General features: G+C 46.0%; 1 protein-coding gene across 8 annotated transcripts in view; it reads left to right on the forward strand.

Annotated features, from left to right (window-relative positions):
* Positions 1-27,233, forward strand: part of WNK1 (WNK lysine deficient protein kinase 1) — a 126,119-nt gene that overhangs the window by 96,877 nt on the left and 2,009 nt on the right. For 3 of the 8 annotated variants that reach the window (XM_052639859.1, XM_052639861.1, XM_052639864.1), the window contains 19 exons: positions 4,322-4,471; positions 5,637-6,095; positions 6,852-7,130; positions 7,804-7,901; positions 7,993-8,155; positions 8,666-8,782; positions 9,093-9,266; positions 9,497-9,554; positions 9,690-9,809; positions 10,311-11,713; positions 12,806-12,889; positions 14,390-14,473; positions 15,079-15,139; positions 17,445-17,527; positions 18,734-19,383; positions 20,381-20,580; positions 21,937-22,131; positions 22,983-23,054; positions 25,533-25,574. In XM_052639859.1, coding sequence (XP_052495819.1) covers positions 4,322-4,471; positions 5,637-6,095; positions 6,852-7,130; positions 7,804-7,901; positions 7,993-8,155; positions 8,666-8,782; positions 9,093-9,266; positions 9,497-9,554; positions 9,690-9,809; positions 10,311-11,713; positions 12,806-12,889; positions 14,390-14,473; positions 15,079-15,139; positions 17,445-17,527; positions 18,734-19,383; positions 20,381-20,580; positions 21,937-22,131; positions 22,983-23,054; positions 25,533-25,574 — 4,492 coding nt within the window. The remainder of the gene's footprint in view (positions 1-4,321; positions 4,472-5,636; positions 6,096-6,851; positions 7,131-7,803; positions 7,902-7,992; positions 8,156-8,665; positions 8,783-9,092; positions 9,267-9,496; positions 9,555-9,689; positions 9,810-10,310; positions 11,714-12,805; positions 12,890-14,389; positions 14,474-15,078; positions 15,140-17,444; positions 17,528-18,733; positions 19,384-20,380; positions 20,581-21,936; positions 22,132-22,982; positions 23,055-25,532; positions 25,575-27,233) is intronic. The other 5 variants (XM_052639860.1, XM_052639862.1, XM_052639865.1 and 2 more) reach the window with 3 other exon arrangements.

Consider the following 27,233-nt stretch of genomic DNA (forward strand, 5'->3'; position numbering starts at 1 on the left):
GTTGAAAGGAATTAGGTGGTTGACTCTCTGGGAAAAGGTGTGACTAAATGGCTATCTCTGTAGTACAGACGAAAGTGCCTGTTTCAGTGATGCTTTCTTCAGACACTTTAATTTTAAATATAGGATGAATTAAGTAGAATCACAGTCTGCATGAATGTGTGCAATATGGACTAACTTTTCCAGGGTTGCAGAGCCAATAGGTAGAGAGAATGAAATGTTACAAACCAGAACCTAAGATTTCTTCCAGTAGTTTTTTTCCCCCCCTTTATTAAAGTTCTACAGGGACTCAGGATTATGCAGAGGTGCCCAAGAAGCTGCATGTAGTTAGTTTTATCTTCTGGGACTCCATATATAGAAAAGAAAGATGGTTAATCATCTGTACTATTCAATTAGAGTCTCTTTTTAGATGTGATTTATGTTTTACATACTATCAGGGCCCAGTGCCTCCTTAGGAAACCATATCTCTAATTTTATTAGTGTAAGGAAAGAGATGAACTTTAGCTGAAATTTTCTTTATTTCTGTGTTTCTGAAATAAAATGAATAAGGCTTGCTTCTTTTCAGGTTTTCCTCAGGAATCTCTTCTAATGGTATGTTGTGTCCTAATGTGGTACCAAAAATAGCTTTCTCCTGGAAAACAGTATTTTACTGCCAAGAAAGGTCATGAGCTCCCCTACTGACTTAATAATTTCATCCAGCAGAACACATGTAGAGTCTTAGGTATTTCTTACTTTCTGTTCAACTCAGGCTTAGGAGTTTTTTTTGTTTTTGTTTTTTTTTCAATCACCCTTGTCCGACAGATAGTACACAGTCTGTATAGGTTATGTGAACTGGTTTCATGAGGCAGTTTTATGCAAAGGATGTTACCAAGCTGTTATGCTAAAACAGTATTTGTTTGGCTAAAGTGTTGATTATTAGCCAGGGTGATTGTGCAAAAAAACCACACCATATACTCCTGGCTTATTCAGAGGTGCCACTTTTCTGTAAATGCTTTAAGGGCTAACTGGCATACATGCCTCTCTATTACTTTAAGCAAGGAGTGAGAGTATGTCTATAAAACTGCTTATTTTTGACAGTCCACACACACACAGCAACTAATTAAATAGTTTTTTTCCCAAACTGAGTTCATGCTCTGAAGAACCATGTGCTGAGTAGACAGTGATGGACAGCAAGATGGCCTGTGGAAGGCTAGTTTCAGGGAGCCTGAGTCATCTGGTAAACATGTATGTCAGCTGCTACAAAAGGAGTGAAGATAATAGTATCATTATACACAATGTGCAAAGCACTCTACCTGGGTTTTTATTTGGTCCTTACATGAACCCTCCCAAGTACCATCATTTCCATTGTACAGATGGGAAAGCTGAGACGAGAGCTGGAGAGGCTGAGTGCTTTACCCAGATGTACACAGCTGCTCAGAGAGGATATTTAAACCCAAGCAGTCTGATTCCATGAAAGGAGGAAATTATATCTCTTCTGAGCAGAGAGGGGGATATCAGTAGGTTTATGAAAGCCTTTGAACCGGACTGTGATTATGAGTTAGATTTCAGATGAAGGATAAGGAGCCTAGGCCCAAAGAAAAGAGCGGGCTAGGGGGCAGTATAAGTAAGGTAGAAGGCAGAAAGGTAGACAGCTGTGAGACAAACAAATAAACCTTGGCTTCAGTGTAACCAGAATACAGAGAAGTTGGGATTTCCCTGGCAGTCCAGTGATGAGGATTCAGCACTCCCAACGCAGACAAGGACAGGGGTTCAATCCCTGGTCAGGGAACTAAGATCCCACATATGGCCTAAAACATAGCGGGTAAAAGTGAAGGTGTAAGTTTTGAAAAGAGCTAATTAAGCCCAGACCTTGATGTAAGCAAGGTTCCACAGTGGTGGAAGTCAGGGGAGAGGTAAATCATACGTACAAATATAAGGTGGAGGTTTTCCTCAGATTTACCCCTCATAACAAAGGGGACCACCAGATAATCAGACCTTGATCCAGCGTGCATATCAGAGGGCTCTCACTGCTCTTTGTTTTGAACAATAACATAAAAAATACGAATGGACTAAAGTAAAACTGTTAACAGATGTGCCTGTAAGGACCTTAAATGGTATGTGTATGGTTGGGAATGTTTGTAGGCAATGTCTAACAGAGTTGGTTTTATATAAGCCGAGACATCATACATCTTATTCTTAGGGGAACAACCTCACTATTCCAGGTTCACTGTAAATAACTTAAAGATCACTTAAAGGTTACACGAATATACTCCTGTGAAGCAATTGCAGAACACTACAGCTATCCTAGTATTAACCAAACAGATGTCAGACAAATCTGCTGTCACTGCAAATTTCACCTCAAGATACAGCTTAAAGGAAAGGTACTGTGTTGTGTGCCAGAAAAGTGAGACCATTCCTAGTGTAGGTCTCCTGAAGATAAAGATGCTGATGTATTGCATGTGAAGAACTGGAAAGAGGCAAGGGAAGCAGTATTTCTGAATTAGTCTGTTTATATAATGCACAGTCTTACTTAGCTATGTAAATTAATGGCTTAGGTAACTTAGATATTTCCATGTGAATTCCTTAAAGTTTCAATGTATTCAAGTTAACCAAAAGCATTTTCTACTTTTTTAATTTTTAGTGGGAAAATGGGCATAATTGTCTTATATTCAGAGTTGCCTTATAGTTGGGTATTTATGATATATCTTAGTTGCTGAAAATACATTTTTTATAATTTAACAGCCATTAGTTCCTAGTTTTTTAAAGTTAATAAGGATACATTATCAGAAATAATTAAATAGTAAAACATGATTACTGTTACTATTACATTTCAGAATTCTTTTGAAGGTTTTAATTGGTGTAGTAAGAAATAAGAAATATCATGGAGAACAGAAATATTATTTACAAATATTACCTAACAAAATCTAGGATGCTTATTGAGGTGTCCAGATGCATAATAAATATAAAAACAAAAATCTTGGGAATGCAGTGTATAGTATCGTGACTGAAGTTGATAATACTGTATTACATGTTTGAAGGCCACTAAGAGAAGATTGTAAAACTTCTCATCACAAGAAAATATGAATTATATGTGGTGATGAATGTTAACTAGACTTACTGTGGTGAGTATTGTGCAGTATGTACATATATCAAATCTTTGTTACTGTTAGTTGTATCTCAATTAGGTACATATATACAAACATACACACAGATAGCTTATCTTTATACCAGCAATAACTAGTTAGTTGTATGGATCAGGACATCTGTTACTGTTTGTAGCATTATTTTAAGTAACAAAATATTGAGTCAAACAAACGTTCATCATTAAGATATTGGTACCATAGATAAATGAAAATGGTAGGTCAGAGAATAGTATTTATAAAAATGGGCTTTTTTTTTTTTAATCAATGTGTGTAAGTGACCACTTATGCATAGCAGAAAATCCATAAAGCAAGTGCACCAGACTACTAATTGTGGTTATATCTGGAGAAATGAGGTTAGGTGTTTTTATTTAACTCTATTAATGTAATATAATGGTTAAAATTTTTATTACAAACAGTTGTTTGTTTTGTTTTTAAAAATTAATTTTTAAATTACTGATAGGTATTAGAGAATCTTGAAAGTCAGCTGTGAAGTTCAGAGTTTCAGCTAGAGGGGACCATTAGTTTTACTGCAAAATTTAATATTTGGGTACAGTTACATGTCAGCATTGAGTGTAGACGTATTATACCAGAGGGTCCAGCACGTGCTGGATTCCTACATGTCGTTCACTTTGCTGCACTTCAAATTGAGTGATTGTGCCCTTGTTTTCAAAGAAAGAAACCTCATTTTAGCAGTAAAATGAGCAATCACAGAGGTATCAGAGCTAGTCTATGGTAGAGTTCAAAATTCAGTGCTTTTCTTCTATCTTGTAGCTATTGTCAGAGCTGTTCTTAAAGCAAATTAATTATACAGTTGAGAAACTAAGAGATAATACGAACCACATTGAGAGCTGCTATCAAGAAATGGGAGCAAAGGGGAGGGCATTTGGAGGAGAGAACATCTGTTTGAACCTGGATCTGAGGTGTCTGTAAATATCCGAGCTGCTCCTGGGGCAAGGAGCATGTCAGGTGAAGAACCAGTGGTGACTCAGACTCGGAAACATGGGTTAGTTCTTGGTTGACCCATCACACAGAGCAGCAGAGGAAAAATGAAGATGTGTAAAGGGGAATTGGTGAGTTTGACTTTGTGCATGTCTTGATTACTAAAATTGCCATCTCTTACAGACAGTGATAAGCAGATGTCCTGCCTTAGAAACATGCTGTTAACTACTTGAAATAAAACTGAGTGATGGTTTTCTTCTCAGCAGCAAGGAGTGCAGCCAACAGCCCCCTCTCAGCAGGTGGCGCAGTATCCGCTCCCTCAGACATCGGCCCCCAGCGAGGCCGCGATTGCACAGCCCATGAGTCAGCCTCCACCTCCGCAGGCCTTGCCACACGTGTCCGCGGGAAAACAGGTGAGTGCCATACTTCTGGAAGGAGCACCGCATGACTTCTGCTTCTCTGGTGGTAAAACTGCTAAATGGAATGAACATCACTTCTGTGCATTGTTCCCGTTCAGTCGCTCAGACTGCAGCCCGCCAGCTCCTGTGTCCATGGTGTGTCTTTTGTAGATATGAATTGATTAATATAAATGGGTTTATAAAGCAGTGGTAATCCAAAAATGTTCAGTTTTTAGGTTTATCAGCCTAATAGAAGTTTGACAGATGTAGAACTGATAGGTGCTGCAGTGATGACATTTTCTAGAATTGTCAGTTGTATCTGTTCTAGGTTTGCGGTTATGCCGTGTTTTCACATAGACTCATGTGTTGTTCCCTGCCCTCATTGTCTTCTGACAGTCATAAAAAAACCTTATATGGAGTGGGTTTTTTTTTTCCCTAAATAATCCTTCTAGTCACTTGAAAAGTAGCCTTGTTGAAGATACACCTTTCTGAATGACATTTTTTCAACTTAAAGGTTGGGGCTTGTGCTTGTATTTTGATACAGTGTATTGTTTCTGTCATATTTTGTCACATCTGAGACTGTCAGTTGTAAAATGCACCATTATTTTAGGTAACACTGAAAACTGACGCACCATTAATTGTAAGGTATATCTTAATTTCATAAATGTTAAAATGACCATGTGGAAAGGCATGATTACATCCTGCAATTAGTGGAATATGGTTGTAGACCTACTCTTACAGGCCTGGGTGGGACATGAGAACTGTGGAAGCAATATGGATGAGCTATAAGTTCACTGGGGAGAAAGTCCTTTGAATTTCAGCCATTACTATAATAGCAGTTGTAAGTTCAGTGACAGCAAACGTACCAGTGGATTATGGCTTGAGAAACATGCCTCAGTCAGGATGTGAAGATATTTCCTATGCAAGAGCTCTCTGTTGTTGATGGTGAAGTGTGAGTGGAATTTTCTAGCGCAGATTTAGAACAGCAGCACTCCATCAGCCGCCCGTCTGCAGCTGCCTCTCCCTGATCCTGTTGGCACGTTAACTTACACTAATATATGCAGGGATTGGTGTTTGTTTTAATTTTCTTTCTTTTTGGCTAATAAATAAGTCTTGCTTTTGGCAGCCTTGCTTTTTTTTTTTTTAAGTCTGTCTGTTTTGTTTTTCTTTACTTTCCCAGCTTCCAGTTTCCCAGCCAGTACCAACTCTCCAAGGCGAACCTCAGATCCCAGTTGCAACACAGCCCTCAGTCGTTCCCGTCCATGCTGGTGCTCACTTCCTTCCTGTGGGACAGCCACTCCCGCCCTCTTTACTGCCCCAGTACCCCGTCTCTCAGCTCCCCTCTGCTCCTCCTCACGTGTCTGTGGCTCAGCCAGGCTTCCCACCCCTGCCTGTCACGATGGCAGCTGGTGTTAGTCAGCCTCTGCTCACCTTGGCTTCATCTGCTGCGGCAGCGGCCGTCCCAGGGGCACCCGCTGTCGTCCCTAGTCAGCTTCCTGCCCTCCTGCAGCCTGTGACCCAGCTGCCAAGTCAGGCTCACCCACAGCTCCTGCAGCCAGCAGTTCAGTCCATGGGGATCCCCGCCAGCCTTGGACAGACTGCCGAGGCGCCACTTCCCCCTGGAGATATTCTCTACCAGGTATTGTGCTGGCTGGTAGATGAAGGGCCCCAGAGGGTTTGGTTGTAATGACAGAACATCGGGGGACTTAAAAACCGAGTAACTGAATATCATAATAACCAGCAATAACACAGGTTGCTGTTCTCAACCAGACATGCCAAAATAGTCCACATCTGAGCAAGGACCCAGTAGAGATGTCTGACTCATTTGCATCTTTTCCAAGACCCCTCCTTGAGAGAGAAATGTCTCTCTCCACATTCACTGTGAGCTGAGAGCTCGGTATGACTCAACAGTAGATTGTATCAGGCTGCGTTTTTTTTATGGGAGGAGTAATGGTGGGTAGCCAACATGGTGTCAATGGAAACCTTTAGGGTTTAGATTTAGAACACTAGCAAGTCGTTATGTGACTGCCATGACTGATACCTTCAAGAGTTTTTGCATTTTCATGTTGGACTGCCTGGAAAGTAGGTGTTTTTTTTTTGGAGGAATTATGTTTATTCTTCCTATTTAAAATGATCTCCAGAAGGGGAAAAAAGTAGCAGTTTATTATTATTATTTTTTTAAGTTGCAGTTTAAAAGTTCAGTTATGTACTGTCCTGTCCTCTAAATCAAAATCAGTCAATCGTTTCGTTTGAAAATCTTTAAATTATTAGAGATTGGGCTACTTTTCTTTGCTGTGTGCTTTCCTTTCTTTTTCTTCTTCCCTTGCATGTCTTGCTGTTTTGCTCATTTGATGACCCAACCTGCACTAATTTCCCTTCCTCGTTTCTGTCACAGGGCTTCCCACCTCGACTGCCATCACAGTACCCAGGAGACTCAAACATTGCTCCCTCCTCCAGCGCAGCTTCTGTGTGCCTGCCTTCTGCAGTCCTGTCCCCTCCCATGCCGACAGAGGCGCTGGCTGCCCCGGGTTACTTTCCTGCAATGGTGCAGCCCTATGTGGAATCCAGTCTCTTGGTTCCTGTGGGCAATGTAGGAGGACAGGTCCAGGTGTCCCAGCCGGCAGTGAGCTTAGCACAAACCCCCACCACATCCTCCCAGCAAGCAGCTCTGGAGGTAAATGGAGTTCCTGCATGTTTATATCTGAACCATACACACAATGGGATAGAAATGACAAAGGAGAAACATAGGTTCCCTGGCTTAGGATTCATTTGGAAACTATTTCAAACTAACTTGTGAATGACTTTTTCTTACAGCAGAATGAAATGCCAGTGTGGGGGCCTTGTTGCCACTGGCTGTTCTGTTGGGAAGTGAGTGTACCTTGAGAAGAACAACCTTGTTAGCACTTCACTTCTCTAGCTGGCCCTCTAGCGTTCTTAACCCTTTCTTTCACAAGTTCCTGCCATGGGCAGTCACCAGAATAGCTTCCCCCGCTGTGCTCCCAGTGATTGTTTCTGCCCCACTCCGAGAGAGCTCTGAGCCGTCTTGCACTTTGCTCTGCCTGCCCTGTTGCACATTGTGGTGAGATGCTGGCTGCATGGCAGGTTGTAGTTTCTCACTACCTAGCCACTCCTCTGGCTGATGACACACCATGCAGTCTGTACCAGAGACTAGCTTTAGAAATTTCCTTTGCAATTTTAAGACGACTGTCTGTAGATGCTGAAATTGAGAGTTATAGTGCTTTTAGGACTTAGGGGAGGGGTAAGGAAAAAAAAAGACTAGCTAGTTGGGGATGGTCAGTAATAAACTGCTTTATGGCCAAGGTGTGAATTTCCCTTTCTGTTCACAGAGCACTCAGGTCGTCTCTCAGGTGGCTCCTCCAGAGCCAGCTCCTGGGGCTCAGCCACAGCCTGCCCAGCCAGCCACGGTGGTCTCTTCTATAGACAGGTATGTGACAGGGCAGTTCTCCATTCTTGATGGGAGGATGGAATAGAAGGAAGGTTGAAATCTCACCGACAACTGCACGTTGTGTTTGCAGTGCACATTCAGATGTGGCTTCAGGCATGAGCGATGGCAACGAGAACGTCCCCTCATCCAGCGGGAGGCACGAGGGCAGGACGACAAAGCGGCTGCATCGAAAGTCTATAAGGAGCCGCTCTCGTCATGAGAAGCCTTCCCGCCCAAAACTGAGAATTCTCAATGTAAGTGTTACTGACTTCTGGCTTCATGTAGTTGATTAATAACATTTAAATATTTATAAAGCTTGGGAATATTGATGAAAGTTTAGGATCTTTTTTTTTTAATCACCCAGATATTGTTACATTTGATATTTTTATGAGAAGGCACTGTCTTACCTTTAGGAAAAAAATAGTGTTTTATTTGTAGAACAAAGACCTTACATTTCTTCCAGACCCTTTAGTGAAAGATGTATACAAGTGCATGCTAAGTTGCTACAGTTGTATCCGACTCTTTGCGCCCCTGTATAGCCCAGTATGCTCATCTGTCCATGGGATTCTCCAGGCAAGAATACTGGAATGGGGTGCCATTTACTTCTCCATAAGTATATAAGTAGCTGAAAGGCTGATATTTTCTTCAGGATTCCTTGCTAGTAGTATAAGAGGCAGTGCTTGGCCTGTGTTACCAGTCACGTTCAGTCCCAGAGCTGAGTATAGTGTTCTGAGATACGAAGTACCTTTCTTTTTTCTTCTTAGGTTTCAAATAAGGGAGATCGGGTGGTAGAATGTCAGTTAGAGACTCACAATCGGAAGATGGTTACATTCAAATTCGATTTAGATGGTGACAACCCTGAGGAGATAGCCACAATTATGGTACGTCTCTGTCTGGAGTTCCAGACTTTTCCTATGTCCTTGATCTTTATATCCACTGCCATAAGCGCATGTGCAGTATTCTGTGAACTATTTTGACAGTAACATATTTATTTCAGTGTGAATTTAACTAGCACACCAAATCTGTGATTTAGAAGTGTTTTTTTCTAGGTCATGTGTAACTAGGTATTGAAGAACCGACTTACATGGTAATCAAATCCAGTATGGGTGTTAAACAGATGGGCAGAAGTGGTGCTGGGATGACTAAAGCTCCAGCACTGTACGAAAGGTGGACGTCGCATTCCTCTTACAGGTGAACAATGACTTTATTCTGGCGCTGGAGAGAGATGCGTTTGTGGAGCAAGTGCGGGAGATCATTGAGAAAGCTGACGAGATGCTCAGTGAGGATGTCAGTGTGGAGCCAGAGGGTGACCAGAGCTTGGAGAGTCTCCATGGCAAGGATGACTACGGCTTCTCAGGCGCCCAAGTAGGTTCATCATTCCCATGGTGAAACTCTGTGTACGGTAAAAGTATGCTGTATTTGCCTTGCGGAGTCTGAGCCATCTAGTCTGACACTTTGCGAGTGTCCAGTGATACTACATCACACCTGTAACTGAGATGATCAGCATTTATATTCTCTTTGCATGTGGCCATTTGCTTTGCTTGGTCATTAAGACTGAGTTAGAGAACACATTTAATCCCTTTTGTTTGTTGTAGAAATTGGAAGGAGAGTTCAAACAACCAATTCCTGCATCTTCCATGCCACAACAGATAGGTGAATTTCTTTTCTGCTTACTGTTTGTTCTTACCTTTTACCTAAGAAGTTGTGCGCTAATGATGAAATTTTGATGTGTTGGTGACTGTGTATGTAATAATAGCACAGTTAAGTGGTTTGTTTCTTTTTAAGCAGGCGTTCCTGCCAGTTCTTTAACTCAAGTTGTTCATTCTGCTGGAAGACGGTTTATAGTAAGTCCTGTGCCAGAAAGTCGATTACGAGAATCAAAACTTTTCACTGAAATTTCAGATACGGGTAAGAAAGTGTTTCTCCCACATACATGTATAAATCCCATGTCTCTCCCTCCTAGATTGGAAGCTTGGCCAAATGATGACATAGACAGTAGAGACATAGACAGTAGAGAAGAGTAGAAAATTGAGACTAACCAACAGATAAACATATGGAGAAGGGAAATAGATGAGGGATAGCGTGGATTTAAGCAAACGGGCACGGGAGGGTGGCCACACTAGACATAGCCTGTATGACTGGAGCTGCGTGGGTTCAGCACCATGCGTGTCTCCACTTTGCACTTCCATGGATGGCTTGCGGTCCCTCCGTGCCCTTTCAGAAGTACATATTCATACAAGATGGCCTACTCTGCTTGAGCGCCCCTGTCACGTGCTGACACCTGCTCGGGAGAGCTCGTGTACCTCGTGGGTGTGTGGCACCGTTAAGAATCCCAAGAATAGGAGAGGGCACCCTTCTGAACCGGCTTTTTACAACGGACTGAGTCTGAGTTTTCCTTTTCCTTTGCAGTTGCTGCTTCCACATCTGCTGGCCCTGGAATGAACTTGTCTCACTCTGCCTCATCCCTTAGTCTGCAGCAGGCCTTTTCTGAGCTTAGACACGCTCGGATGGCAGAAGGGCCGAGTACGGCCCCTCCCCACTTTGGTCAGACAGGCCCCGTGTTTCCAGCAGTGCCTCCCACCCTGAGCAGCGCCCCTGGAGCCCCGGCTGCAGCAGCCGCCGCCTCAGTGTCAGCCCCTGCCCCGAGCCACCCTCTTAGTGACGTGGCCACATCGGCCATTCAGGCTGAGGTGACAGTGGCCCCTGGAACAGGTGTCATGCCTCCCAGTGGTCTCCCTGTACCCGCTGTGTCTGAGTCCCCGGCACCTTCCAGCGTGGCCCCCAGCGTCACCATCCCTGCAGTTCTCTCGGCACTACCAGCGCCCCAGGCGGCGCAGGCTCCCACCCCCGGCGGCGGGGCCTCCAGTGCAGGCACTTTCCCCTCTGCACCCACATCCCTGACACCAGCCTCTGCTGTGGGCAGCGCTGTTGCCTCTGCTGCTCAGCTTCCGCCTGTGCCGTCTCAGCCCTCAATAGGCAGCTCGACCGGGGTGGCCACGCTGACAGCCGTGCCCGCTGCTGCTCTGGGCCCCAGCCTCACAGCACCGCCGTCCCTCGCTCTCAGCAGCAGTACCTCTGCCCCGGCTCTGGCGGAGACAGTGCTGGTCAGTGCCCACGCACTGGATAAGACGGCCCATAGCAGCACTACTGGCCTGGCTCTGTCCCTTCCTGCCACCTCGTCCTCTCCTGCCCCTGGAGCAGGAGTGTCCAGTGCTGTTTCTCAGCCTGCTGCTGCGGCTCACCCTTTGGTCCTCCCATCAGTTGTAACCTCTACTCCCGTACTCTCCCAGGCAGGACCCATGTCAACACCTTTACTGCCCCAGGTACCCAGTATTCCACCCCTGGTACAGCCTGTTGTCAGCGTGCCTGCTGTGCAACAGACCCTGGTTCATAGTCAGCCTCAGCCCGCTCTGCTCCCCAACCAGCCCCACACTCACTGTCCCGAGATAGATGCTGACACTCAACCCAAAGCTCCCGGGATTGACGACATCAAAACTTTGGAGGAAAAGCTGCGATCTCTCTTCAGTGAGCACAGCTCTTCTGGAGCCCAACATGCCCCCATCTCGCTGGAGAGCTCGCTCACTGTGGAGACCGCTGTCACAGCAGGCCTCCCGACCACTGCTGTTGCACCAAGCAAGCCTCTGACTTCTACTGCCAGTACTTGCTTGCCACCAACCAGTCTGCCCTTAGGAGCAGCTGGCTTGTCAGTTATACCAACGGTCACTCCTGGGCAAGTTTCCACCCCAGTCAGCTCTGCGCCAGGAGTGAAACTTGAAACTGCTCCAGCAAAGCCACCTTTAACTAAGCCTCCAGTAAGATTCTTATTTTGAAATAGTTGGGAAAATATTGTTCTTCCCTAGCCCCCACCCCGAAGTAAACTTTTTCAGTTCAGCCTTGCAGTATAGCTATAGTGATGCTTGGCTTCCTTATAGTAGATATTTATTAAATTAGTTGAAGGTGATTTTAGAATATATGTTCATTGAACCTGAGATTTTTCTCTTCTGAAATGTGGCAGGATTTGGGATTAACTAAGATTTTCTAAGAATGATAGTAGGTAAAATGCGGGCGTTGTTTCTGAATTGGTGCAGACTGAGGCTGAAGAAACCCCCATCCCACAGGGTGTGGGGTGCTCCTGCTGGCGCTGTGCCTGGGGACAGCAGTCCAGTCTTTGTTTCCGTGAGAATGCGGGAGGATTTCTGCTTTGCTCAGGTTCCATAGGCACACAATTTGGAGTTTATAAAAAGTTGGAAGTGGGTGGTAAGTTTGACGGAAGGAGAGGTGAATCCAGTGTTAAGGATACGATTACTAGAATGTGCCTGCTGGTTCTGCTGTGGTGCCTTCCTCTCATTCTGCTTCAGTCTCTGCTCTTCTCCAGATAGCAAGGCTGCGTCTCTCCTGTTGTGTGCTTCCCCCTGTTTCTGCCTGGCCTTCTGCGTGAGATCCTTTGTACAGTGGGGTAGTACAGTGGCTTCACTCAGACAGCATACAGATGCCGTGATAGCATTAGATTTCTGATGCCTTTTGCTCTGAGACCTGCCCCATGGTTATTTCTGAACTGTGCTGTGCCCTCAGACGGCCTGATGACACTGTGCCAGACAAGCTTGCGAGGGCCTGGCCTGTGCCTCATGTCCAACAGCCTTCATCTGCTCTGCTTTCTCTTGGGAATAGCCTTTTACTGAGTTCTGTTCATTGTATTGGTATATCATGGTAACCCCTCTAAGAGCGCCACGGTTATAATGTCCTTTATTTACGGTAGATACCAGAGTGTAACCCAGGCAACAAAGTTCCCCTTAATCAGATGCATCCTGTTCCTACACTTCTGCATTTGAATTAGTCGGTTTGCTCTCTGTATGCTCTCTCTGCTCAGCGTCTCACGGACTTGAATTTCCCTTCGTTGTCTGTAGGTGCTGCCCGTGGGCACTGAACTTCCAGCTGGTACTCCGTCCAGCGAGCAGCTGCCACCTTTTCCGGGACCTTCACTAACTCAGGTGCCCTGCAACTTGGCCAATTTCTGTTTGTGCCTTTCCTTTCTTTCTCAAGGCTCATTGCAGTTCTCCACTGCATGATCTTGCCTCTGGCTCCTGTTTGGTTTTGACTTAGTAACAACTTGCTTTTAAAACCCTGTAGCTGATGATATAGGCCCTACTTAAAGTCAGAAGGAAATCATCTAGAAATCATTTGCTGTTAATATTTTTTCATATCTTAATGGGGAACAAAAAAGCAAACATGACATTTTGCCAAAAAAGATATAATTGCTTTGTCATTCATACTTTTGTAGAACGCTGAAAGATGACACCATTGTGCAAGTGGAAAATTTTTAATGTAATCAAAATTAGTGGTGAAAGTTCCTAAGAAAAGGGTACCACCCTGATAACTGATAATGGCCTATTTTTCTTGAATGTTTGACATTTCTCTCAGTGACCTCCTAATGAAGTAATTGGGTATGAGAGGGTCATGGTTATGAAAAACAGGTATTAATCTTAAAATCCAAAACCCAACAGAGCTCAGCTAACATGAGATTGCTCAGAGACAAATGAGACCAGTGACATAACAATGAGATCCCATCTCACACCCGTTCTGCTCACTCGGGGTCAGAATCGCCTGCAGTCTGTAAATTAATATGGCCTTTCCCAGTCTACCCCCAACCCCACACAAGAGTCAAATTCCTATAAAGTACTTGGCATGATCCCATTGTAACTATGTAAGAGCTTGTGACATGGGACAAGCTAGTAAACAGTGAAACTAAATTAGGGACTTACTTTAGAATAAGATGTAAGAAAAAAATATGGGAAACTGCTAACTTGAAGTCTGAGTTTATCCTTACTTCTTTAATCCCAGATACACAGTAAAACATAATTTAAGCAACTTGCTAAATGAAGTAATAACTCCAATAGAGAACCCACTGCATCAGCTGCTAAACTTTGAAAAAGATTGTGAAAGTCTTGAACCTATTTTCTCATTAAAAACATGTATTCGAATTCCTCAGAAGGCCCAAAATGTGAAATGAGAAACTGCAAATTAGACCTATGGGAGTGAGGCTAAGCGGATGAAGAATAGAGAGGCGCACGGTTGATAGAAGCCAGGGCAGTGACAGCGTGCTGATACCTACTGTTACTCACAAGCACAGGTCCTCAGGAAGATGCACCAAACTGAAGGAGAAAATAGGGAATGATACGGCTAATCTGCCAGTCAGCCTTGTACATGTTTCAGAGTATATTTTTATGGAGAGGACAGATACAAGAGAGAAGACCTCAAAACTGTAAAAATAAATGTAACTGGGTTTTTTTTTGACTTAAGAACTTGATGATACTGTTTTGAGAGCTTGGTGAGTCATTCAAGCAGGGAAGCTAAGGTGAGTATAGATTATTGGGTTTAGTACTGAGTGAGCAGAGAAGGTCATGCCATGTGGTCTGAGCAGGAAGCAATGGTCCTGTGTGCGTTGGCTCTGGCCGTGCCTGAGGCTGTGCTCACCATGCTGTGTCCTTCAGCCCCCGCAGCCCCTGGGAGACCTGGACGCTCAGCTGAGAAGAACCCTCAGTCCCGAGACTGGTGTGCTGATGTCTGCCGTTGGTGTGAGTTCTGACGACCTTGATAAAAATCTTCCCATAACCCTCATGTGTTATGTTCCTGGGATGTAAGCTGTGACCTTGACCACTTTGAATACCTTTAGCACCGAAGCAGAGTCTTTGCTTTTGTTCCAGTCAACAGGAATGAGATGGTTAATGAAGGAGTAACACTGACCTAGCAGTGTAACCAAGCAAGACACTGGTTTTGATTTTCTTATCTTCCCTGTAGTTAGACCTCTCCCACAGACCAGCCCTGTGGATTCTGTGTTTATGCCAGGGAGGAGGCCACACTTTTAAGTTTGAAGCCTTAAGTCTTTTAGGCTTGTGACAAAATAATGTTCTAATTCAAATCCACATTTAAGCATTCCATGAGAAAAATTAAGAAAGCGATTTGGAAAGGTTAAGACTCAAAATTTCTTTTAAAAATCTCTAAAACATCCGTCTTTCTTTATATCAGACTAGTTTTTAGGTTATTAAAGAAAAATTGCCTTAGACAAAAGCGTTTCTTCACACATCCTGTCTTTCTGGCCAGTGGAAAGGCAGCAGGGAAAAGACCCTCTTACTGAGCCTCTGACGCTAAAGCCGTGGTGGTGTCTGTGTGTGTCTTGCAGCCCGTGTCTGTGGTGGCTCCAACCGCGGTTGTGGAGACAGGAGCCCAACTTCTGAAGGACGGTGAGAGCACCCTTCTTCCTCTCTGTTCCCACGCCCGGCCTTCCTGTAGTTGATGGTGGGAGGTACACATTCTTGAGAGTTTGCAGGTGTACTTGAGATTGTCAGAGGACATTATTACATATTTCCTGCTTGGCAAGAACTGATACTAACATCTAGAGCAGTAGTGTCAGGAGGGTCAGGAGGTTTTTACTTCTTTTTGAGTGGTGGCTTCCTAGGGGATAATGATAGTTTCTTAGCATAAGACTCTTTCTTTTTAGCTAGGCCAGATCCTTGCTAAAACATAACAAGGAAATTCAAGCATACTTATAAAAGTTAATTTATTCACAGCCTCTTGGCTTTTGAGATGTATAGAAATATAGAAGCTTGAACAGCATGGATGGTGAAAATGCACATGTAAGAGTTCAGATTCTCAGTTTTAAACATTATTTTTGTCTATTTCTGAATTGTTTAGAATTGGCATGTCCATAAAATAATCTGTTTTTAAAAGGAATATTTCCAAAAAAATTTAATTCTGTAAAAATTATCCATACCAACAGCAAAAATGTTTTATTAGAACTTTTATCATGATGTTAGTTGAAAGTTCATATCAGCTATTGTTGTTGTAAAGTTTTGTTGTAAATCTCTCTTCACCATCAGTCCCACCAAACATGGGAAATTTAACACTTTTTGTTGTTGCCTTTTCCCAGATAACCATCCTCCTCAACATCACCTGCCATAAGTGTAATTCCCTGTATAACTATTAGTAAGATTGCCTGAATGCTTTTACTACTTCCTGTCTTCCTTAAAAGTGCTAAGTTTCACTTAAGACCTTTCTAAATTAAATTATTTTCAAGACAGTCACACTATGAATTGGCTCTTATTTTAAAAGAAGTGACTTGAAAATCAGTGGAATAGATTAGAAAGTCTAGAAATGGACAAACTAAAATAGAATGTAAAATATGAAAAAGGTGGCCTTTCAAATCAGTGAAACAGATGGGGTAGTTCAGTAAGTGGTTTGGACAACTAGACAGCCATATGGAAAAAAGTAAAGATGTATCACTAGCCTAGGCCAAAATAAATTCAAAGTGGAACAGAGATGGAAAGTGCTGCCATAAAGCAGGACTGTAAGAAAACAAAAGGGATCTTTTTTTTTTTCCAACTGTTTAGAGCAGAGTTGACAAACTTGTTCTGTAAGAGGCCAGAGAGGAAATACTTCAGGTGTTGCTGGCCATACAGTCTGTCACAACTACTCAAATAGCTAACCTATTGTAGCTCCAAAGAAGTAATAGATAATAAATGAATGAGCTATGTTCCAATAAAATTTATTTATAAAAATAATCTGTGGGCTAGATTTGGTTCACAGATCATAGTTTGTTACTCCCTGATACAGAGAAAGATGTTATTATTACGTTTAATACCCAACCCAGAAGCATTAATAGATTTTCAGTTTCTGCATGGGGGAAAAGTACTGTTACATCCAAAGATAAAGATAAATGAAAACCTGGGAAATGTGTGTGTTGTATATGCCTATCACAAAAAGGACTTTGTTTTGCCAGTATAAAGAATTTCTGTAAATTTGGCATAGACCAAAATTTTATAAAAGATAACGGGAGGAGAAAAACTAACATAGACGTGAAAATATTTAACTTACTTCATGAAACAGAACAGTAGAATAAAACTACAAGTCATCATATTTTTCCCCTATCCTTGGTAAATTCACTGGTGACTTGGTGTATATATATAGCCTTTTTGGAGATCAGTTTATGTCTGTCAAAGTTTTAAATGGCAGTGATTCAGTACTCCCATTCTTAATTTACTACACAAATTTTTAATATAAGAATATACATATTAGAGCAGTTGCTGCTATAAAAGTCTGCTATAGCTAGTTCCTATTTAAAATGGGTCTTTAGTGTCCTCAGCAGAATCTCATGGTTTGCTTCATTTATTTACATCTTTGAGTTACAGGACAGAGCTATAGTGTCCCTGCCCGTCAGCCTCAGTATCTCTTCCCTTGTGAGCTAAACCGGGAAGCCGCTGCTCCCAGCTTTTATTCCTCCGTGTGGTGTGCTGTCCTGTGTATGGTGTACAGGGGAGACAGAGGGTTTCACAGCGATGTAATCTTTACACAGAAGGTGTCCGGGAGGAAGGCGAGCAGTAACCATTTCCCATTGTTGGGCGCAGCGAGGGGGGACAGACGTAAGGAAGTGTTCCTCTCCTCTAAGGAGTTTCTTCTTGGAGTGCGCAGCTTCTGTTTACTGTGCTTCTGGCTAGGGAAAGGAAGCTGCTAAAAAGATGCTGACATTCCTTCTCTTCCTCCTTCGTGTAGCTGTTTCAGTCTCTCAAGTCACAGAAGCTCCTGTCCTTGCACCCACTTCCACAGCTGGTGTTCTGAAGATGGGGCGATTTCAGGTGAGACTCTCGCTTTTAAGGGGTAGTGTGTGTGTGACGAAGAAAGGATCCCCGATACGGGCAGTGGTGGTGTATGTATGATAAAAAAGGGATTTCCGATTCCGGAGTGGGAGTGTATATAAGAAACTTACATCTGTCTTTGGGGACCTAATTGCCATCAACGATATGTCTTTTTTAGGAGCACTTTAGAGCTGTTTATCATTTTCCTCTCTTAAAATAATACATGGAAGATGAAGACTACTCAGAGTGGTAGAGGGACGGTAGACAGTTGTCCTCCCTGCCCATCCTCCTCTTTTCCTTCGGCCCTGTGCATGTGTGGACCTGACGTTGACCCTGCTTCTTTTCTGACGGCTCGCTGTAGCTTTTCCCATCTAGGAGTAGGGTTATCTAGCCATTCTCCTATTGTCAGTCATTAGGCGGTTTCTAATTTTTTAATAAGTAACAATAAACATCTTTGTATAAAAACAGTTTTCATGTTTAGGATAACTGTCTTAAGTTTGATTTCCATAGTGAAAATACTGAGTCAGCATCAAATGACACCATGTAGTTATATTTTCCCAGTTGGGAAACAAGTGAATATTTTCTGGGTTAGTGATAGGGAACAGTGCAGGCTTTAAAAATCTTTTTCTGTTTTCTTAGCTACTTTCTAATTATTCTCAGGATAGCACTTGAAGCTGGGGGGTATTGGGTCATGTTCTTCTCATTTGTAAAGTTCTCCGAGTTTGTGGCTTCCCTGACTTTATTTCTAGTACATTGTTGAACTAGCACAGGAATCTGGATCCTTCCTTTAGCACTAGCTAGTTGTCGTATTTCTTGAAGCTTAGCTGTCATTTAACATTTATTGGATTTAATCTTTGTAGTTTCTCTTGTTTACAAGCAATCGTCAATATTCTGTGACCTGTTGTTATTTATATTTTAACAAGATATGATCTGAGTCCTGTGCCCAACAGGAGATAATGGAAGTAGCGAATTTGCTTGGCTTAGCCAGCCGCTCAAAATCTCATCTGATTGCATATCTCAGTGCAGACATGTCATGCTCTGCGGTACAGTTCCTTCTGTTTTCACAGTCCGAGGTGGAGGGCCTGTGTAAACAAATAATCAGCCTACTCAGACTAGGACATAAAGTGATTCACTTTTTTTTATCATCCGTTGTGAAAATGGAGTGTTCAGGAGCTTTTTAGTCTCACTTTGGTCTGTTTATGTCAGGTTTCAGTTGCAATGGACGATCCCCAGAAGGAGGGTAAAAGTAAATCGGAGGATGCCAAGTCTGTCCACTTCGAATCCAGCACGTCAGAGTCCTCAGTGCTGTCAAGCAGTAGCCCCGAGAGCACCGTGGTGAAGGCAGAGCCCAACGGGCTGGCTGTCCGGGGCACCTCTGCAGATATGCCGGACAGCGCCCGCCAGCCGCCTGCCTCAGAAGCTGGGCAGCCTAGCAAGGTCGGCCGTTTTCAGGTGACCACCACAGCGAGCAGAGTGGGTCGCTTCTCTGTGTCCAGAACCGAAGACAAGATGGCTGAGGTGAAGGGAGAGGAGCCAGTGGTCTCTCCTCCTTTCATGGACTCAGAACACGACGTTCCTCCCACCGTGACGCCAAAGAAAGAGAAACCCGAACTGTCTGAGCCTTTGCATCTGAATGGGCCGTCTTCCGACCTGGAGGCTGCCTTCCTCAGCCGGGACGCAGATGCTGGCTCAGGGAGCCCACACTCCCCTCCGCACCTGAGCTCCAAGAGCCTTCCTGCCCAGAGCCTCAGTCAGAGCCTCAGCAATTCCTTCAACTCCTCCTACATGAGCAGCGACAATGAGTCAGACATTGAAGACGAGGACTTAAAGTTAGAGCTTCGCCGACTACGGGAAAAGTGAGTGTGTTTCTCCCGTGAGGGTGGCGGCAGAGCTGTGTGAGGACCCCGTTCCCGATGCAGGAGCGGGGCCTCTGGATGCAGTTCTCGGAAGGACTCAGGGCATCCCTAGTCACAGAGCTGCCTCAGCACCTGTGCATGGTGCTGCGTGTGGTTTTTAACACTAGCACTTCAGCGTTATTAGCCTAATCTTAACCATTTCTTAGCCTACTGAATGAATCTGGTAATGGCACTGGGGTATAGAGTACTTTAGCAGGTTTTCTTGGTCACAGTTGACAAACTGGATTTGAGTTGCCAGTTCAGTATCCTGTATAGAGCCTCAAAGGAAATCCTTCTGGAACATCATCAGTCATTTGTGGTTGGCTAGGAGCTTTTTTTGGAGAAGGCAATGGCACCTCACTCCAGTACTCTTGCCTGGAAAATTCCATGGACGGAGGAGCCTGGTAGGCTGCAGTCCATGGGGGTCTCGAAGAGTCAGACATGACTGAGCGACTTCACTTTCACTTTTCACTTTCATGCATTGGAGACGGAAATGGCAACCCACTCCAGTGTTCTTGGCTGGAGAATCCCAGGGACGGGGGAATCTGGTGGGCTTCCATCTATGGGGTTGCACAGAGTCGGACACAACTGAAGCAACTTAGCAGCAGCAGCAGGAGCTTTTTCTGGAGAAGGAAATGGCAATCCACTTCAGTATTCCTGCCTAGAAAATTCCATGGATGGAGGAGCCTGGTGGGCTACAGTCCATGGGGTCACAAAGAGTCGGACACGACTGAGCGACTTCACTTCACTTAGGAGCTTTTTGGAATTGGCTTGGGTGTAGAGGCCAGCAAGAAGAGGTGACAAACTAGAATCTCAAGCTAGTAGAAACTAGATTAAGTGCATTTGAGGGACAGAGTCATTAGCAGGTGAACCTGTGCGTGAAGGTGATATCATGTTAATTTTTGTTGGAACAGAGGTGGTTATTGTATTTTTTAACTGTTTGGTTATCTTTTTGTAGACATCTTAAAGAGATTCAGGACCTGCAGAGTCGCCAGAAGCACGAAATTGAGTCTTTATACACCAAACTGGGCAAGGTTCCTCCTGCTGTCATCATTCCCCCAGCAGCCCCCCTTGCGGGGAGAAGGAGGCGACCCACCAAAAGCAAAGGGAGCAAGTCCAGTCGCAGCAGCTCTTTGGGGAATAAAAGCCCTGGACCAGGTCAGCCGTGGCCATCCTGCCTTGTGTTTCTGTCTCCGTCTGTGTCTAGAATCTGTTGAACACTGGCTACTTCCGTTGAATTAATTGCGAAGGAGTTTGACTTTCCCATAGTCTGACTTCCTTCCTTCTACTCCCCATGTTTATGGAGCCTCTTCCTGAGCCTGGAAGACAGGGTGGCACTGTGCCCTTTTCCTGTGTTGCCCATATTGCTGTCTGGTGGTTTCCTTCATTTGTAGTTGTTCTTGACTCATGGAACTCATGTCACCAAACTCCTAGGCAGCTGGAAGAAAACACACTGTTCTCTATTTAGTAAAGCCCAGGTCAGTTCTCTCTTTTTAATGAGTGGAGTGGTCATAATCACAATTGGCACGTATGTAAATTTCATATAGGTGTTTGAGTATGTCATGTGATAATGTCCTTGATTAAAGTTTTGTTTATTTAGTTGTGTGGGAATAAAGAACGTGCTAGTATTTATAGTCAAAAAATAGTTAAATCATAATCTCTTTATTTTTGTGGTTTGCCTATTTTTTTCTTTATTATGTAGAGTTTTTACCCTTTGGTGAAGTTATGGTAGTGTTAGGTAACTAGTTGTAAGTAAAAGCAGCTGGAACACACTTACATACTTACACTCCAGTACACTTGGCATTTGCTCCTCAGTTCTCATGTTAACTGTATTGGACAGCACTTGCGGGCTTAACAGCTTCTCATTCTCTGCAAGTTTTCAGGGGCCCACACCTTTTCTCTGGGATGTTAGAGCCAATTCATTATGAGATGTGAGATCATAAGTCACAGCAGCTAATGTAGATTCTGATCCCAATTTCAGCCTTCTTTTGGAGTGCACTTCTGTTCCACTAGTTATACTAAGGAATAGCCAGGTGTCTACTTCAGGACACCTGGCTAATGAGTGAAAGCCATCTATCAAAAATAACTCTAAATATGCATTACTCTATAATCCCTGTATCATTTTTTGATACCTCTTTGTACTTTATTTGACACATGTACCAGAAGGACTAAGGAGAGACTGTCTCTGGACCAGTCTCCACTAAAGAGGGTAAGAGGCAGGGCTGAAGTCGCACAGTGGAGTTCCCACGTCTCCTGCACGCGCTGTCTTCTTACCCAGCTGGGACTCCTGAGTCCCCCAGGTTATCTGCAGCTCAGCAGCTTCAGGGATGGGGCCCTGCAGCCCTGTTGCCTCTCCTTCATCTCTTACTCCCCATCCCGTCCAGAGGCCTTTGCCCTTTGGTCTGTAGCTTTTGACCCATTATCACTCCCTCAGTGGGACAAACAGTAGACAGTACTTGTCCAGTGCAGGGGGAAAGCTGTGTACCTCCCTCACCCCAGTGTATCTTCTAACAGGTACCCTGTCTGGTCAGAGTGCAGCTTCAGTCTTGCACCCTCAGCAGACCCTCCCCGCTCCTGGCAGCGTCCCGGAGACAGGGCCCAACCAGCTGTTACAGCCCGTGAAACCATCTCCTTCCAGTGACAACGTATACTCGGCCTTTACCAGTGATGGTGCCATTTCAGTACCAAGCCTTTCTGCTCCAGGTCAAGGTGAGAGCCACGAGCAGCCACCATCCTCTGAGAGCCTTGAAATGGAGACACAGCCACACGCAGGACAGAAGCCTGGGGCAGGCAGGTGGCTTGGGGGAGCAGCTGACCTGGAACCTGCTGCCCACATGGTTCTTTGGGCTGTCAGGGGGGTGGGTAGCAACTCGCTTGGGTGGGATCACTGCTCCCTTCTGGTGGAAGTAGGTTTTCTTCAAGGGATTACAGCAGAAAGTGGCCCTTTGATGCCTCAGTGCAGTGCAGGACTCCTTTGGGATTTGGAACTTATGATTTAATACTGGACTGGGGTTTCCTGAAACCAGATTCTTAGGCGTTTTAGCCCTTTCTGAAAGTTAATGCATTTGTTCAGCCAGTGTAGACTTTAATAATTTCTAAGTGTGAAAGAGACATACTAAAGTGAATAGCCCTAAAATTCAAGTTGCTACCTTTAATCTACTTCCCAAGTATAGGTCGTTTAATAAACAGAGGTTTAATAAAATGATCACTCAGAACATTCCTGTAGAGGAAAGACCTTTTAGTAACATTAGACAAAACTTAAAAGCTGTTGGGCATCTGGGTGGAAAAGAATGAAGGGGATCTAGACGGCAAACGGAGGTGCCTTTGCCGCAGCTTTGCGAAGGTTAGGGATCAGCCTGTCTCCGAGCATGCTGGTGGGTGGCGCAGTCTGGGCTGGTGGGGGACAGACCTGACCCCGCCTCTGGCGTGCAGGCCTGTCCTGCGAGCTCGTCCTTCTGTGTGCCGTCCTAGCACATCCGGCTCTCAGCTCGGGTTCTAACGTCTCGTAGCCGTGTTCTGTCTCTTCTCTCCCTGTTCTCCCCGTTCTTCCCTTCTCACAGGCTGTGCCAAGTTTAACTGTGCGTCCGAGCAGGTGACGTTCAAAGCTGGCGGCAGGAGGACGCGATTTCTGAGTACGCCCTGCTTGGCTCTTTGTGTGTAACACCTTTACTCCTTCCTTGTCCTTGTGTCTGCCGCTGGACCTGTTGTTTCACGCAGTCCATCTTCATGTGTGTCTGTGCCTCATCTCCGCAGTGGCTTGGCTGAACTAGTATCGCCCTCAGAAGTTTGGGCCTCTGTTAATTATGATAAAAGATGGAGATCTGATGATAGGTTTCTGTGAACTTCAAAATGAGTTTTCTGGTAGAACTGCCTCCTCCTCAGCCTGTGCCAGAGGGCAGCACGGTGTCCAGGGCGAGGGCCTGCTGGGTCACTCAGCATAGTGATGTCCGTGCGCCCAGCCACGCATAGTGCTCCCGCTTGCTCTGGCATTAGGAGTCACAGCAAGCTTCCTGACCACCGGTGCAGGGAAAACGGGAACCCTGTTTTTGTATTATTTTTCAGAGTAGATTGAAAGGTTGTTTTTGTTTTGGTTTTGTTTTTGTAACCTCAGTTAAGCGTAACCATCTGTCAGTTGTAAAGATGGTGGAATCTCTTCACAGGATGTTTTCACCACCACTGCCCTCTGATTTCAAAGAGGGTTTCAGTGTAGTTCGTCTTACAAATTATGCTCATTAAGACCAAGGGCCAGCACCTGCAAGCCAAGATGGGCTTTTTAACAAAATCGCTGGGACTTCTCAGCTTTCTTCCCCAAAACAAGGCACCTGCCTCTCCAGCCCACCTCCCTGCGTGTGGAGTGTGGGCAGTCCTGCACAGACCCGGTGAGATCATGGGCACAGGACAGGAGCCCAGGGAGGCACACATCATTCCTGTCTGATGAGCCTGGCACGTTCCGGTAGTTGATAAACGTATGTTGAAATGAGAATTTTAAAAACAAAACTGAGGTTTAAGTAGAAAACCTTTGTTAGAGCTTAAACGATCTTCTCTGTTAAGGCCTCAAGCTTCTGATGTGGCTGTTGACATACTTTTTAGTGCATGTGCTCGGACTCTCGTCGTCTCTCGAGTGTGGTTCAGAGGTCCTTGGGCCTCAGGCAGCACTCGTCCAGGGCTGTGTAGCCCAGAGGGAGGTGGAAAGCCTGCCCCGCTTGGTAGGGCAACGGCTTTCCTGGCAAGGCTGAGTGGGTGAGGGAAAGTCACTCAGTCGTGTCCGACTGTTTGTGACCCCATGGACTATACACAGTCCATGGAATTCTCCAGCCAGAATACTGGAGTAGGTAGCTTTCCCCTTCTCCAGGGGATCATCCCAACCCGGGGATGGAACCCAAGTCTCCAGCATTGCAGACAGATTCTTTACCAGCTGAGCCACAAGGGAAGCCCAAGAATCTTGGATTGGGTAGCCTATTCCTTCTCCAGGGGATCTTCTGGACCCAGGAATCAAACTGGGGTCTCCTGCATTGCAGGCAGATTCTTTACCAACTGAGTTGGCAGGGCCTGGCAAGGCTAGGCTGGACCAACAGTGTTGTTAGCTCCTCGGCACTTAAGTCAGCGCTGTAAGTCCTGCGTCCAGTTAGATGACTGAGGGGACAGTAACAGCAGGGGACCAGTGTTTGGAGGTGTCAGTCCCGTGTTATGTGGCCTGTAGTGTCTCAGAGGGAAGGAGGAAGACCAGGGCATTTTTGTGAGGGAGGTATCATGTGACAGGCACCTCTTCTGTTAGCTCAGAACATTCCCATCGCACTCTGAAAGGTAGGTGATGTTACAGGGTTGTTCAGATGAATGAGAGGCCCTGCCTCCGTTGAAGGCACGTCAGTGTCCATTATGTAAGCCTTTGTGAGCAGATTGCAAGATGCAGATTTAAAGCAAATAAACCCAGTGGTTTAGGACTGGCGAGCCCTGGTTCAGTCCGTGTAGGGGAACTAAAGGCCCCCAAGCAGTGTGGTGTGGCCAAAAAGGAAAAAGTGAAAGAGCAAATATGGACAGAGATATCGGGCTCTTGGGTGTTGGGGTCTTAACTAGTCTGGGGTGCTTCACTCTGTGCTCAAAATAGATAATGGTTTGGAAGCACGGCTTGGCTTCATGCTTTATTTTTGTTCAAAAGTTGCTTGTTCTCCACATACTTTAAAAAGATTTTTCTAGGGGGCACGGGGTTAGTATGTATGTCTAGGGTTTGGAAATAGTGTGTTAGCCAGTTTAAATGAGAACTGTAACAATGGTACCATGTCAGCCTCCTGTGGTAGAATTGCGAATGCATTTAATGCAGTGCGTGTTAACAGCCCAGCAGGAGAAGCAGGAAGGGGCCAGGGCCTGGAAAGACTGCCTGGGTACTCAAGGTTCCAGCAGCGAGGCCAGAGCCCCGGAAGCCTGGTGCGGGGCTCGCTCCTCCAGACAGCGTGGGGTGGGGCCGTGGGCCGGGAGGGGCCCCCGCACAGCCCAGGCCCTGTCCCCTCCCCTCCCTCTCTCCTGCTGGGCCCTGGTGTGCTGTATGGGGAGTCTAATTATTTTATACTTCTGTTTCTTTATCTTTAACACACTGCTCTCTCTTTGTGCTTCAGGGAAGATGGTGAAAAAAGTCTGCCCTTGCAACCAGCTCTGTAGTAATTATCCTTTCTTTCTGTTACTTCTGGTCCCTGACTGTGAAGCCTGTCGCCCTGAGCTCTTTGCGCCCCGCAGCCTCTCGACTCCCGGACCCCAGCCCTGCACCCTTTTCTGGTGTCGTCTTCAACACACTCAGTGGTTGCCACTGGCTCTCCTTCCAGATTCCAAGTCCCCTCACAGTCCATGCTCTCGGTGACAGCCCGCACCCAGCTTTGTGGCCGCTGTGGGCGGGTCGCCCGCGGCTGTGTGTAGGGCGAGTGGGGCTGCCTCGAGCCCCAAGGAGTCAGCCAGCTGTGTAGACGGTGCGGACGATAGCAGCCGCCGCCAAGGGGCTCTTCCAGAAAATGGTGCTTGGGAGGCGGGCAGTAAGCGTGGCTCATAGTGGGCTCTTGTTACTGGAAGGGGGCAGGGGGTGGGGGGCAGACTAGGGCAGGAGAACATTTTTGGTGGGAAAGCATGCACTGCTTTTAGAATTTTTGAGCAGAATTGAGAAGGGATTAAAGGACAGTGAGTGTCCTCTGAAGGCTGGCCGTGTCTCAGAAACGCCTGCTCTGCCGGTTTCGTCACCGCTTTCCTGCTGCCACGGACCACGTGCACCCCCATTCTCCTGGGTTTAGTAGCCAAGCCAGCTTTTCCTAGAGTTAGTTTCTGCTTGCAAAGGGGGGTGTGTGTCATCCTCCTGTGGGAAGGCAGTTTTCAGCAGCTAGGATGAAAAGGTCGCCTGTGTGGCTAGTGCCCCCCCCGGTGTCCACCCTGCGCCGTGTCGTGGGGCCTCGGCACCCAGCTGAGCCCAGCCTGTGGCAGCAGCGCTCCCCTCCGTGGGCTGCTGACAGCTCTGCTCACTTGTGACCCTTTGTGTCGTCCTCATCGTCTCACTCGCCACCAAGCTCACTCCGCCATGGTCACGCACGCGGGGGGCGGGGGGCGAGATGGTCCTCGTGCATGCGCTGCGACACCATCCCCACCCCGGCCCCGCCTGCGCTGTCTCCCTGCTGCCGTCCTGGAAGCCTGTGTCCTGTGCGTCCCACTTTTCCTCCTGGGTTCTGCTCTGTAGGGAACTTGGCCCCCGCCCCCGTGTTGCCTGGGTGCTGAGAAGCACGGGACCTCTGCGCTGGGCAGCCTCACCTCACGCACTTGGGCTTGGGTGCCCAGCCCAGGCGGGTGAGCCACCCCCGTCGTGGGGCCTGGGGGGTGGGAGGTGAGTCGCTTCTGGCACTGCTGGACCGTGACAGCGGCAGTGTCCGCGTTTAGACATTCAGCCCTGGCCTTGACTGGGGATCTGAAGTCCTCTTGGCTCGCGCCTTACAATAGCCGCTTACAGTTATTCTGCAGCACATGTGAGATCTGGTAAGAAAGTGGGGGTGCGGGGAATACACAAGACCCTGACTCTTCTTTCCCTCTTCCCTCAAACCTGCCTCTCGAATAATCGCCAGTGTGCCCTCCAGCAGAGCCGAAATCAGGCAGGACACAGACTCCTTTCTTCCTCATCAAACCATAGAGACCCTTCATCACAGCCCCAGAGCCTCTGCTCCCCCGCACCCCCGCCTCCCTGGGTGCACAGAGAGTGCCTGCTCTTCGGGGAGGGGCAGGGCGGGGAGAAGCCAGCGCGGGGCAGCCGGGGTGACCCCTCGGGGAAGCCGCGTCTTCCTGGAGCCGAG

The sequence above is a fragment of the Budorcas taxicolor genome, chromosome 5 (assembly GCF_023091745.1).
Source record: "Budorcas taxicolor isolate Tak-1 chromosome 5, Takin1.1, whole genome shotgun sequence".
NCBI classification, from domain to species: Eukaryota; Metazoa; Chordata; class Mammalia; order Artiodactyla; family Bovidae; genus Budorcas; species Budorcas taxicolor.